General features: G+C 36.6%; 1 protein-coding gene across 1 annotated transcript in view; it reads left to right on the top strand.

Moving 5' to 3' along the window:
- Positions 1-940: 940 nt before the first annotated feature.
- Positions 941-14,684, top strand: part of LOC121863280 (probable cyclin-dependent serine/threonine-protein kinase DDB_G0292550) — a 63,715-nt gene continuing 49,971 nt past the window's right edge. Inside the window, exon 1 of the mRNA XM_042361859.1 lies at positions 941-1,048. Within this exon, the coding sequence (XP_042217793.1) occupies positions 989-1,048 (60 nt within the window). The 5' untranslated portion in view covers positions 941-988. The remainder of the gene's footprint in view (positions 1,049-14,684) is intronic.

Here is a 14,684-nt window from a genome sequence, read left to right as displayed (position 1 = left end):
CCCAGCCTCTGTCTCACCCACTGACCTCTCCATCTCACACATATAGAGGAGGGACCTTGTAGCCTACCGGTATTCTAATCCATCTACTTTCCTCAAGGTAATCTCCCTCTCATTCCAGACGATTGATCTTTGAACTTTCTGCCTGATAAAATCCAGCCTCTGATACAGTTGACCTTGCAAGAAAAAATGACATAGGTTCCTGTTAGTTTGGAGAGTGATGCAGTTAGTGGAGGACAGACAAAGGTACTGGTTTAGGTGTAGCTTACTGTGTGTGTCAAATTGTCATTAGCTCAAATTTTGTACTCTTTGTAGAGGCCACTTTTGTATCAAGTTTAGTGTACAGTACACAGGTACAGCATATAGCATACCATACTGCACTTCATATTTTATTTAACTTTCCGTCATCTTCTTTGTTCCTGTAATTTGAGGGTGACTTTCTTTTTTACTGCTTCATAGAATTATTTCTACTGCATCATCATTTCACGAGATCCTTTCCATCATCAGAATATTACAATTTATACACTGCGGTGATGTTCCTACAGAATGGAATACTGTACATGGCATTCCAGTCTCTATGACCGAGGCTTGTATGATTAGCTTGTGGTTATGTGAACTAATAATATATAATCCTTGACTAGTCATTTGCTGTAATCAGCACTTGTGCAGAAGCAGACTGTCCATTGTAATTACTGTATGTTTTTCTTGTTCCTTTTTTTTCCAACATAGTAATATGTTCTGTCTCTCCTGTCTTTCTCAGTTATACCTTTCCTTGCTTGATTTACACTTGTTAATAATGTGCTTGACCATGCTTATGCTTGCTAAAATCTTGCTGCTCATATGTCACTAATTTTCTGTGCTTGATGAGACAAATATGTGGGTCTGTTTGCTCTGGCCCTTGTTTGCCACATGTCTTTTGTATGCATGATTGGTTTCCTTGATTGCAGTGCCTTCTTGTATGGTGCCGTGGTGGCATTGCCCTCGGTTGTAAATGCGTGTCATGTACCCCATCCCTCAGAATGCCTCTCCTGTGCAATGGATACTGAGCCAGGTAAGGTTTTGGACATGTGACACTCCCTTACTTACCTCTTCTCATGTCATTTTTATGTTTTTATTTTATACAATTTTGTGCAGAAAATGAAATTTGTACTTTTTTCATTCATATAAACTTCAAGTCTTTGTTAGGTGAGAATTAGCGCATGTCTCGCCAAAAAACTGTAAAGATTGTAATCACGCCTACAGACCAGATGAAATTCCTGCGTACAAGTTCAGTTATCATATTCTTGTCTAGACCGTACAGTAGCCAGCAAAAATTCTTCCACCAGGGCTGTGGGAGGACTTTTGCTGACAACTGGACATAGGTTTTGAGAAGTGCTCTTACTAGTAGAATGTACTGTACTTTATACAGTACATTAGACATTATGTCTGATGGAAAAATTTTTTTATGTAAATCACAATGGATTAGACCAAGCATACTTGCTTACAAAACAAATTCCCAAGAATTTGTGTAAATAGAAAAGTAAACTCCAATTTTATTTTATTTTGCATATAATCTTTGAGCAAGTAATGTGAGAGTAAATTTTGCAGAGACAATATGTGAGCCTTAAAATAAAACTAGAACACTAATTACCGTATATATTGTCTTAAAAGATGACTTTTGAAGGTTACAATGTTCCTCCCAAAACCAGGAGGAACTTTTAATTCTAGCTGAAATTCCTGGCGAATAACATCAAAATTGGTGAACAAAATCGATCCCACATTGTATATGGCTATGATTTTTAATCTCCTGTTTTAGCATACAGGTATTATTTTTAGTTTCTATTTTTTATGAATTTACATACAGTTAGAATCATATTGCTGAAAGAACGTTCAATAATAAATTTCAATGGTTATGACAGCAAGTTTAGTTACATCAGGAGTAATGTCCCACCCCTGACCATTCCTGACAGTTGGCAACATCACAGTGATGGGCAAGACACGACTGTCCAACAATTACGACAGACTTATTTATAATGGCTATTGAATGTAAACTCAAGTACAGTATGGAAGTAAATAGTGTCTCAAGTATGCTAGTTAATGTGGTGGGCATTTAAGCAACTGCATATTAACCTACAGTACTGTATGTTTCATATCATTCATCATACATCAGCATGGTTGTATACTGTACTATGCATGCTTCTAGTCTGCTGTGCTGCTTTGTATTATACAGTATATGTATCAAGTAATTGCAAAAACTGATCTGTGTTTAACCTTAAGGTAAAAGAACATGTAGGGAGCACGTGTTCAGTATAGCGGGTCTTGACGGCCCTTGTCTTGGCTGACCTTCATTGTTTCCACATGCCTGTCTTAGCTTGCACATTCTATGCTTTCCGAGCTACTTTAAATTATAAATATATTGTATAGAATAGTTGGAGTGTGTTTAACTTGAACAGAGGTAAAAATTTATTTGAATTAATGAAGCGGTGACTAAGTAACATTTTAACAGGGATGGGTCGGGAGTTTTGCATGCTTCTCCACGAAGTAATAGCTCCTCTTTCTTCTTCGTTGTCAAAGTAATTCATCTATGTTTTACATTACACAATGCTGGGCAATCCGTTTATTATTTTTTGAAAGGTATTGTTAGTACTGAGGTGCGAAACAACAATCAGAGCAAAGGTAATATGAGTTGTCTTTTGTCAGCACATGGACTGAGCACTGACCAGGGGAGGGGGGACCACATCAGTTCTCAAGATTTGGTATTTCAAATTTTTTTATTAAACTGTATCCCTGAGTTATGAACACCCGTCTTACAAACACCTTACTTATGAACTGGTTCCCAATACTGTATACCCCTGTATTCATCACAAAAATTAGTAATTAAAGCTAGATTTTTTACATTACTTTACAAGTACTCCTCGACTTATGACAACCTGGACATACGACCGCCGTGGTCGTATAAAATATTTTTAAAATTACGTATTTTAGTCCCAATGCGTAGGATCGGCTTGTGTACAGGAGTTCTGCTATAACGCCATATTGTGTTCTTGTAAAATATCGTGTATAGAAAACGAATAGAAATAACAGGGCTTATGGAGAAAATAAGGTTAGTAGATTACTCGAAATCGAAAAATTTAGTATTTAGCCTAACACAAGGATAGTCAGTTAAATAAATGTTACATTCATATCTAATAATGAAATCTACAGTAAATTTAACACTTTACCTTGAAAAATATGAATGTAACTTGATGGGGAGAAGGTGATTTTGAGGTTGATAACATTGAGCTTCAAGTGTTATATCCTTTTACGATAATCACCGAATTCTATCATCAGAGTGCTTTTGGAGATATTCTTCTTACTATATTCACAGTTAATACCACAAAATTGGAGAAATAGTAAGCAAAATCGTTTATAGCAAACAAGCTGCGTTATACAAATATTGTTCAATTCATAAATCGTTAGAGAAATTATATAAACACGCTATAGCAGAACTCCCTTACTGATAAAATTTTTGTTTGTAATTCCCTTAAAATGGCTGGCAAGCGTAAAAGTGAGAGTTCTCGTGGTGCTGAGAAGAAAAAGAGACACCCATCTTAGAATTTCTATGTACAGTCGACCCTCGTTAATTCGGACCCCTTTAATCCGGATTTCGGATAATTCGGACAAAATCTGAACGAACTTTTTTTTTTTTTTTTTTTTTTTTTTAGAATATTACCTGTGACCTTAAGCAAATCCTGGTCCACCCACTGCTGATAAAACACCAGCATCTTTTTTAAATGTAACATCTTCACCACTAGTGTGGGGGATGCAACTTTTAGCTTCAGACATGAAAAATATTACCATTTACTGCCAGTAAACAATGGAAATAAAATATGTACCAATTAGTAATGAAAAGTTGTGCAGTTCAGCAAATGAATACCAACTTACAATAGGTTAAATTACCTTACAACGGTTTTCAGTAGTCTATGCTTAAGTTCTATATATTTTAACTTATCGCATCACATCATACGTATCACAGTTCTCATTGATCTACAAAAAAATACCGTAATAAAACTTTTTTCATATTTCACACGAATATAATACCGTAATCTACTTCAACCTCCTATTGTTTACAACGACGATGCACCACCAGCTGTTGAGCATCAATCAGCTAGAGGGTACGTGTTTTTCGAATCGTTTTCAGTTAAAAAACTGTTACATCACACGTATATTTTACCTAAACTGCTCCTGAATGAATATATTCTCGGAAATAAATAGTAGTTCTGCTGAAACGTGATGTATTTCAATGTAAAATAGGATTAAATACATGACGAAAACAAAAGACTTTACCTAACCTTCCGATGTTCAAGAGATGTTACTCGTTTTTTTAATAGTTTTCGGTAAAAATACTGTTATATTACAATGATATTCTATTCATACTGTGCTTGATATAATACATTCACGGAAATGTAATATTTTTGCTGAAATTACTTACGTATTACAGTGGAAAGTGGGATAAAATCGTGACGAAAACAATGACTTTGAAATATAATGCGATATTAACCCCTAAATCGGTTAATTCGGACAATCGGCTAAAACGGACACCCTCCCCCCCCTATTAGTCCGAATTAACGAGGGTCGACTGTATTATTTTTGCCTTTTCGACTTACAACCAATTCGACTTAGACTTGGTTGTCGGGACAGAGCCCTGTTGTAAGCCGAGGAGCCTGTATATTGTTTAACATTACTTGATTTACAGCTACTGTATTTATATTTCTTGTTATATACATTATGGGATATTAATGTTTTGTACATTCAGGGTTGTATTTTAACCTAACTCAACCTCAAAGGTGGGCAGTTGCACTACAAAAAGTTGTGGCACAACTTGTGCCACAATTTTTGTGGTTGCGCTTGTAGTTGCGCCGCACATTTTTCCAGAGAGTTGCTGCACAACTTTTACAAGCATTTTCAAGCACAACGCGCAAATTTTTTCGGCAATAATTGAAAATTGGAATACGACCGCATAAACAAACGGGCATCCCTAGAGCCTCACATTACAAAAATTTCTGTTTCTGACGGAATGATTCAGCATACACATGATACAGGTCGGGCAGCATATTTCTGAACCCTAAGCCAGATGAGACCCCCCCCCTCCCCCCGTCGCTCCCCTTCCCTCGCTGTAGTTGCCAGATTTCATCTTTCACATAAACTCTAGAAACTAGAATTAATGTGAAAGATGAAATCTGGCAACTACAGCTAGGGAAGGCAAGGGAGGAATGATTCATGCACATAACCAGTCAGGCAGTCAGTAGCACTGCAGTTAAGGCGCCAGTTTCTTGTTGTTTTGTTTCTTGTTATTACTAGTATTATGGATCGTTTTGTGACGAGGAGGAAGGAGTCTGTGGCCGGCAGCAGTGATCCTGCCGACCAGGACATGGACACGGAAGTTGAAGTGACTGAGACTGTTGACAGCCAGTCCACTGAGACAGAGGCCAGTGGCAGTGAGGCATTTTCTTGTAATAATGTAATAAATTGTTGATAATATTAAATTTTTTGTATCAAATATATTTTGTTTTACTTGTAAATAGGCAAAAAAAAAGATTTTAGTATTTGTTTATTTTTTTTAAGTTGCGTGTTGAGGTTTCGCTTGTGGCGCAACTATTTTAGCAGAGTTACGGTTGTGGCGCTAAAAAAAATCATGTAGCTCTGTTTTGTATATATATATATATATATATATATATATATATATATATATATATATATATATATATATATATATATATATATATATATATATATATATATATATATACACAATATTATATATATATATATATATATATATATATCAGACTACCCTTTTTCCGACAATACGTACGTTGTGGTAAAAATAGTATCTTAATTTTATGATGGTATGGACACACATAATATAGAAGAGAAATATCAATAAGAGAATAATATACTGTACCAGGTAAAAGAAAAATCATTCCTAATTCCCCCTCTTAAAACACTGAACAGCATTAAACAACATCCACATACCTCTGCCATCACGTTTCTGTGTGTCTAGTAAATTCAATTCAATTCATAATCCAAAAATCAATTTATTCCACAAACAATTTCTTTTCATTCTCCAGAAGCTTCTCTGATATCCTTCAACACAAAAGCTTGATTCACACATTTTATTTTCTGAAACATTCTTCTCTTCCATTAATACAGACACACTTTTTTGTTGCAATTATATCAATAGTATTAGTATGCATATACTTTCTCTTGTGTACCGGTACTCTGTGGACTTCTCCGTTTATAATTTTACAAATACCGGGTACTTTACTTACACAATCTTTCATACATTGAGAAATATGTGTGCACTCTTGTATTACCTCCGGTAACCTGCCCTCTGTCATACATTATATTAGCATTCACCCTCTGATCCCTGTTATTCTTTCCGTCAGTAGCATTTCAATGGCAATCATTAACATTTCAGTAGTGATTCCATCCATTCGTTACATATTGGTGGTGATTCCATGTACTGTACTGTACTTGGTGCTCGGAGTGTGCCTGAGCTCCTCCCTTTAACACTATTCTGCCACATCGTAAATAGGACAGTTCTGCTGTTCTCGCATCTGTTACATATAATAGGTGTTCAAAATATTTCCCCTCATCTTCCTTTTACTTAACTTTTTATCAGCAATATACTGCCTCCTTCAGTCATAATTATAATGCATTTGATTGCAGATTTTCATTAAAGATTTGTTGTTTCAGAGATTGTTTATGAAGGAAACTAATTAATTACAGAATTATCATTCTTTCTGAAGATGAAAATGAATTGATATAACTGTGTTTGTTTCACCATGTGTAGTGCGCAGCAAACCTTTGATAAGCAAACCCTTGAATGATAAGCATGAGAGCGTAGTCTCCGAGTGAATTACCAGTAGATACTGGCTGTACACAACATAGGAGCAGGGTATGTGAAACATTTGTATTAGTGGCAAGTTGGATGTGTTATTTGAAGACCTAGATATTCTATGGACAAGACTACAGTGTCACATACACTGCTGATCAGGCAGTGCTGCAGGTTTTATTTTTTGCCTGAAAATCTGTACAAATGATCATAAAGTGTTAGCATACAGTACAGTAATTGTATTTACTGTAAGTGTTATATCAAACTCTCCCCAAGATTTATTAACACATATTCTGACTTGCATGTTGGAGGTTACACATACAGTATTGTTGTGTCAGGGGCACACCCAGAAATTGGGTAGAGGAGGGGGAGGTTTCCAAATATTTGGGCTGGGTGAGAAGCCGACATGGTAAACTACACATCACTAATGCTAGAGACACTCTCCGGGGTCCCCAGGGGGGTTTGGGGCAACCAGGAAACTCCCCTGGGTACTCTACTGTGTTTAACTCATACATGGTTTTGTAACTGTTAAAGAAAATATTCTACTTTTTACTTGACCAACTTTATTAATTTTACTGCCCTTACCCATTATAATGTGAAAATGAATGAACCAATAGAAATGTAGCAAAAGATACTAACTTGAGCTTGTCTCAGCTGACACAATACAATGTAGTTTCCCGCCACTCAACGCTCAGAAGCATCCTTGCCTCAGTTCAGTTTTGTTTTGTGTGAGTTTTGATTTTTTATAATAGGTCTTGTAAATATGCACAACAGTACAGTACAGAGTCTGGGTCACATTTAATAAAAAAAAAAATTCCAGGTGTGGTATTGTACTTTTTACTTTTGTACTTTAGTGCATTAAATAGTCTGGTGCAGTACTGAACTTAGTACTTTTACCTAAGTCCAGTAGTTGTAAAAGCCAGTACAGTACCTTATTTTTATTTTTATATAAAGTGATTACAGTATTTTCCTAAGTAACAGTAGTACTTTGACTTTAAGTATCTTTTTGCAGTACTTTGCCAACAGCTGGTATTAATATTAGAACAGTTTATTTAGCCATAAAAATATAGAAACAATGTGAACAGCATTGACTTGGCTGAACCAAACAAGAACCTTAGCACTTAAGTGGCACCTGATAAATACTGTACAGAACAGTTACTGGGAGGTGGTCATCAACAAAAGCAACCCCAAGTACAGTTTTCTGTTTATACATGCTTCTTTGTTATGGTATTTGTAAGAGTAAGAACTGTGCTCATAAGGTAGGAACACTTGTTGTGGCTCATAACTATTCAATATACTGTATGATCATGCTACAGTGTTTATGTAAATACAAATATTATGCCACAATAATGATAAAAGTACAGGTAATAAATATGACAAATGTAAGAAATACCTTGCATACAAGCAAAAAGGGATAAGTGTAGTCTCAGTTTGTGTATAAAGGCTTGACAGTAGCTGTTTCTAAAGTGATTATGGGTCATCACTCTGTGCTTCAACTCCTGCCATTCAGAACACAATAACAACACCGGTAAATCTTGCATAATGGTGTCCAGAGATTGTTACGTCTCGTTATTTTTGCCTTTGGTGTAGTTTTTCATTCTTGTGTTGAGGATTATCTTACAGTATACCTGCTTAAAATCTTGTATTTAGATGTACAGTTTGGGTGTATTCTTTTAGATTACTGTATTCTGGAAACCCAACAGCAGAGTGAAATTTGGATACTGTTGATTTACGTATTTTGTGTCGAGGTTTTTGCTAGCAGGAAGTGTTTGTAGGCACCTGTACTGTATTGCATTAGGCAAGAACTAGTAGAAAGTGTCATATCTGTGCTAGTAGGTAGTACAGTAGGTTAGTGCTAGTACCGGGTAGGGGTCACCATCATCTTTGTTTTTCGGCCATCTCCCACATGTGCATGGGTTGGGTTAGTAGATAATGTATAGAGTTAGTGCTCAATGGTTGGTTGTACTAGATAGTGCTGGTTGTTGTGTAATAGATAAGTGCTGGTAGTTATTATAATTAAACTGACCTATTACACAATACTTAACTATTATAAAACTATCGGTAGTTTATTAGATAATGTCAAGTTGATTGTTAATTATTGTGGTGCTAATAGGTTTTGTATTAAGTCTGTACTTTACTTACCTTTATGTACTTTTATCCTCGTCACCACTGATTGGCTCGTTTGAAGCTTGGGCAGTCGGTCACGTCTCTGTTACACACTAGTACGGTATTGGCAAGTCCTGGGCATGCACTGGCTCCTGAATGTACAGTAGCTAAAACAACTATCTGTGCACACTTTGTGGGAAACAATATGAGACCATGGACGATAAATTTTGGTATATGGGGGCTGTCACTAGTCACACGCAAAATTTCGGAGCATATCGACCCCCACCTGCACAGAGAGTTGTTTTAACTACTGTACCTGAACCAGTGTTGGTCAAGTCTGGTATTGAAAGAGCTCACACTCGGTGCCTTCACAACACACTCTGGCAGATTGTTTCAAGAGTTCACAATTCTCACTCCAAAAAAGTTGGTCCTCACAATTTTCTGGATTTGCAGCTTCTTCACCCTTGAGCTGTTGACCCCTTGTGGGACAGGCATCCACCAGCTCCATGTATGAACCCTCGACTGAGTAGTGCATGAGCTAGTAGTTAGTGAGGGGTCAGTATTTGTGGATAAGTTTAAAAAAGCCAGTACTGTACACTACAGGCAGGTGCTGTCAGTGTCGGATTGGGTCAAAAATTTCTACCGGGAAAACTTGTAAAAGGGCCTACTCAAAAGTTTCAGGTCGCATTCGGGTGCATTGGTACGGACCTAGTAAGGTCGCATTAGGGCGGATTGAGTTAATATCTCATAAACCTCATATATCCTTTTTCTTTTTTCCGTTATTTCCAAAGTGATGGACCATCACTTTGGGGCCCACCGGGAAATTTCATGGTATCCCGGTTGACCATTCCGCCACTGGGTGCTGTAGTAAATTGACAATCGCTGTAAGTCATTGTCAGTAGATAAGTTGGTGGATCAAAGCTGGCAGGTATTGAAGATAGGGTCATGGATATAGAAGGGTTCAGCTCTATTGGGTATCTTGCACCCATGTGGGTAGTGTTACTACACCACTTGAACACCACACCACCTGGTGTCTCAATGACCAGCCCAGGCCTGGGCCATCAACTGTAAACTATAATAATTTGTATGTTCAATTCATGTTCCTTCTTCTTTCAGTAATGAAAGCTTTTGTTGAACGACCCACCCACCCCATGTCTTTGTATGTAATAAGTCATTTTTGTCCAATGTATATTTTCAGCCTTCGGGCTGCCGACTTTTTCAATAAACCGTTAATTATTATTATTATTATTATTATTATTATTATTATTATTATTATTATCATCATCATCATCATCATCATGATGAATTGATCTTACAGCAAGGTGCAACACCACCAGTTTCCCTGTTAATCTGGATAGGTAAAGTTTTAATACAGTAAAATGGGTCTAGGACAACTGGCCGCTGCCATCTGGCCGCAGCCCATGAAGTACCTAACCTAACCTAACCTAACCTAACCTGCCTTGAGAGCGCAAAATTAGGCGTTTGCAGTTTACCCCCAGTCCGCGGCGGCCAGATGGCGGCGGCCAGTTGTCCCATTCCCCAGTAAAATGGAACTTAATTTACTTGTCTAATCAGAAAGTTAATTTTTTTACTTTTCAAGGTCACCTCCACTACAGTACTTTGAAGGTTTCAGCTTAAACTGTGGTTTGGATGGGTGATACTAATTTTATTTTTTATTTATTTTTTTTATATCTGTTCTTAGAGATTTTAAGAAATACAATAGACATTAAAACAGTTTGTACAGTATAATGTAAAGTAGCCATCTGAATATGTATCATGAATTAAGTAAAAAAAGTAAGTCTTGATTGGGAAAGATAACTTACTTAGTTTGGGGAAATGAAATTACAAACACTTGTTTGAATGGGGCAATATGTTAAGATTGTAATTTGTAGCTTTGAAGAAAACTTACAGGTGTGTGTGGGTGGGGTGGAGTGGGGGTGGGATGTGTGTCATTAGTAGGTGTGTGGGCTGGAACACCTGTGCTGGCAGTATTTGATAGTGACGCAGCTCCCCAGTTCTGTAGCTGCAAGTGTACCCATATGGGGGTATTTGTGTAGTACTCGGGAGTTTCCGTAGTTCTCACAGCCTGTGCGTTAAGTTGGCAATCTTTTTTTATTTTTTAGACTACTGTACTGTACATGCAGTATATGTTTATATTTATTAATGTTTATACTGTATGTTACTTTTTGAGATATATTGTACTGCAGTATACTGTATTGTTATTTTCTGATATTTGGATTTATTAATGTATATTAGTATCTGTGAATAAGATTTAACATAAGAGCAGCTAAGGTTGTTTATCTGTGGATTAGATTGAACACATACAATAAACATCTTATGACAGTGTTTTCTAAACTGTGGGATGTGTTTATGAGGAAACTGCTATTATGAATGAGAAATTTAGAAGCAAATATTTTATGACCTGTTCTGACATAAGAAAGATTTCTCCATAACAGTGTGAAATGAAACAATTGGTCACTTTATGCAAACAGTTTTCATATATTTTTTAGGGATGTAGATGTCTCAAATCTTGGATGGGTAAAAAGGAAATCCATTTGCTGTTAACATTGTCTTCTTGTTGATAACTTTTGAACAAGATTGATTGATTCGGTAAAATATCTGGTGTTGCAGCCTGTGGCTTTTGAACAAGAAAATACCAAAGACTTATAAGTTAATGGTTTATTATAACAGATACAGAAGTTGGTTCAGGAAAACCTTCCAAGTCTTGACCACATCCCAAAAAGGAGTATCCCATCTTGTCAGACAAGGCTATCAAGATTCTTGAACTGTACCTTTTGTGGTATTAAACTTGTGAAAAATTAGATTTCTGCTGCTGTTGCCATGAAGACAAAAATTGCTCTCGGGAGATAAGAGATGTAAAGAATTGAGTTGTTGTTTCACCACTGAATGGTCACTAATTTTAAAATCTTTTTAAATATAATAAAAAGCTCAGATCACATTAACAAAAGTAGGTAATTGGTTTCATAATTATTTATTTTTTCTATTTTTAATTAAAGTTTTTAAATTTGTTCATGTTTTTTGTTATATTTAAAAAGTATTTTGCTGCTATCACTTAGCATAATTAGTTATTATACTTTAAAGGGGACTGGACACAACAGATCCTTTACTTGTTGAGTTGGGGGAAGGGGGTTAAAGTTTGGAGAACACTGCCTAAGGGTACTGTCTGAGTATAAATTAACATACCTGTACAGGAACTCCTCGACTTACGACCACCCGGGCATACGATTGCCGCAGTCGTATAAAATATTTTTCAAATTACGTATTTTCGAGTCCCAACGTTAGTGATCGCGCTGTGTACTGACAAAGTTTTCGTTTGTAATTCCCTTTAAAATGGCTGGCAAGCATAAAAGTGAGAGTTCTCGTGGAGCTGAGAAGAAAAAGAGACACCTATTTTAAATTTTCTGTATTATTTTCGCATTTTTGACTTACGACCTGGTCGTCGGTTCCCTAACCTCGTCGTAAACCGAGGACTGACTGTATACAGGTAATACCTAATGATATTATCTGAATAAAATTTAATGAACTGCTTAAACCCATAACTGCTAATAATATTGTCGTAGATCAAGAGTGAATGTATAAACACCTACCGGTAATGGTAGAAAGAAGTTAGCAAGCATTATTGGATTGTGGTTATAATGCTCTACAGCATAATTCGTAACTATGTATTGTACAGGACTCCTTCCCTAGTTGTGGTTTCCTCTCGTGGTTCTAATATTCTTGTGTTTTCTCTTTTGTTTACTCTCGTGTAGAAACACATCTTGGCTTTTATAATACAGTAGTATTATGGTGGTAAAATGTACTTCAGTTTACAAAAAATCTATTTGCAAAAGGTTATTCAGGAATGGAGCCATTTTGTAAATTGAGAATGAAAGTACAGTACTGTACAATGTACTGTATTATTATTATTATTACAGTATTATTATTATTGCTGCATTATAACAGGACTACCTAATGAAAGCACAAGCTGAGTAAACTTACCAATTTGGGTTTTCAATATTGCTAGTAGCTCTCAGTACTGTCTGTGCTATAAATTGATTTAACTGACAATGTCTCACTTTGATGTAGGTTATTATTTATTCTTCACCTAACCTTTGTAAGGTTGGAAAAAGCTGTCAAACTGTGGTGATGATGATTAGGCTTCTGTAATTAATTAATTTATTAAGTTTTGTCTTAAATTAAATTGTTGCTTTCTAATCTATAAATAAAGGTTATAATATTTGTAGAACATTACCATATCCATTTATATAACTTAGTACTTCAGTTGTAGGTCTTTAGGGATAAAGTTTGGGTGGTCCAGGAACATACCCCTATTCTACCATGTCATTATGGACTCCTCAGTCATAGTCTTGCCAAGGAAATCTTTCCTTGTGTTTTGGAAGGCCAACTTTAGCAAGGCTGGAGAAGCTCAATATTGAGGATATATCCATGGACACTGTCAGTGAGTTTTGTTACATGGGTGGCATGATCAGTGCTGGAGCTGAAGAGTCAGAAGTGTCTGGCGGAAATTTAGGGAGTTGCTGCCTTTATTGATGACAAGAGGACCTTCCCCTTGTGTGAAAGGAAAGTTGTATGCAACCAGAGTGAGAAGTGTGTACAGTAGTTGTATGCCAGTGAGACATTTATGGTTGAAGAGGATGCCATCAGTACACAGGCTTTTGTGAGAATGGTGAGGTGAATATGCAAAGTGACACTGAAAGATAGGAAACTCTGCAGAGTTGAGAGGGCATCTGGATATTGAAAGTATTGGTAAAGTTTTGCATAAGTATAATGTATAGTATAGTAAAAACCCCAAGTACTGGACTAATTAAGCCACAGTGATGTCATTAACCAGATGTCCGTATCAGAGGGAGGCACAACTGTTTAAAACAACTGCCAGGATATTACACTAGATTGACTTATTTAAGCTCATAATAAATGAGTTCAGGTAACATAATCATACCGGTACTTGTGGTATACTTTCAGTAAATTCAGATGTTTTTTATTTTTTTATTTAAGTGTTAATAGATGTAGGTAAGGTTCTGGAAACTTTCAGAACTGCAGAGAAGATTAATTAAAGTTTTCGAATCCCGACGTATGTTTATGTGGCGTGGATGTCCTTGTGCAGTGTGAGATGATGTGGATGTGTACAGTATACCATATACATGAGTACAGTTGAGTTTTTATGATCAAATTTTTAAGCATAAAGTAAGGGATTGAATTACAGTATTTGCACGTGCCTGTAGTATTTTTCAGGGGTTAAAATTAATTCATTTCCGTGGGTCATTTACGGTGAACAATAGCTACTTGGGACACACTCGTGGTAGGCTAACCTTACTGTTCTGTGAGGTGTTATGGTGGTGAACAATAGCTACTTGGGACACACTCGTGGTAGGCTAACCTTACTGTTCTGTGAGGTGTTATGGTGGTGAACAATAGCTACTTGGGACACACTCGTGGTAGGCTAACCTTACTGTTCTGTGAGGTGTTATGGTGGTGAACAATAGCTACTTGGGACACACTCGTGGTAGGCTAACCTTACTGTTCTGTGAGGTGTTATGGTGGTGAACAATAGCTACTTGGGACACACTCGTGGTAGGCTAACCTTACTGTTCTGTGAGGTGTTATGGTGTGAACAAGCTACTGGGACACACTCGTGTGAGGCTAACCTTACTGTTCTGTGAGGTGTTATGGTGGTGAACAATAGCTACTTGGGACACACTCGTGG

Source organism: Homarus americanus, unplaced genomic scaffold, assembly GCF_018991925.1.
Source record: "Homarus americanus isolate GMGI-L3 unplaced genomic scaffold, GMGI_Hamer_2.0 scaffold46197, whole genome shotgun sequence".
NCBI lineage: Eukaryota > Metazoa > Arthropoda > Malacostraca > Decapoda > Nephropidae > Homarus > Homarus americanus.
The sequence above is the reverse complement of the archived record's forward strand: the minus strand, read 5'-3'. Positions and strand labels throughout refer to the sequence as shown.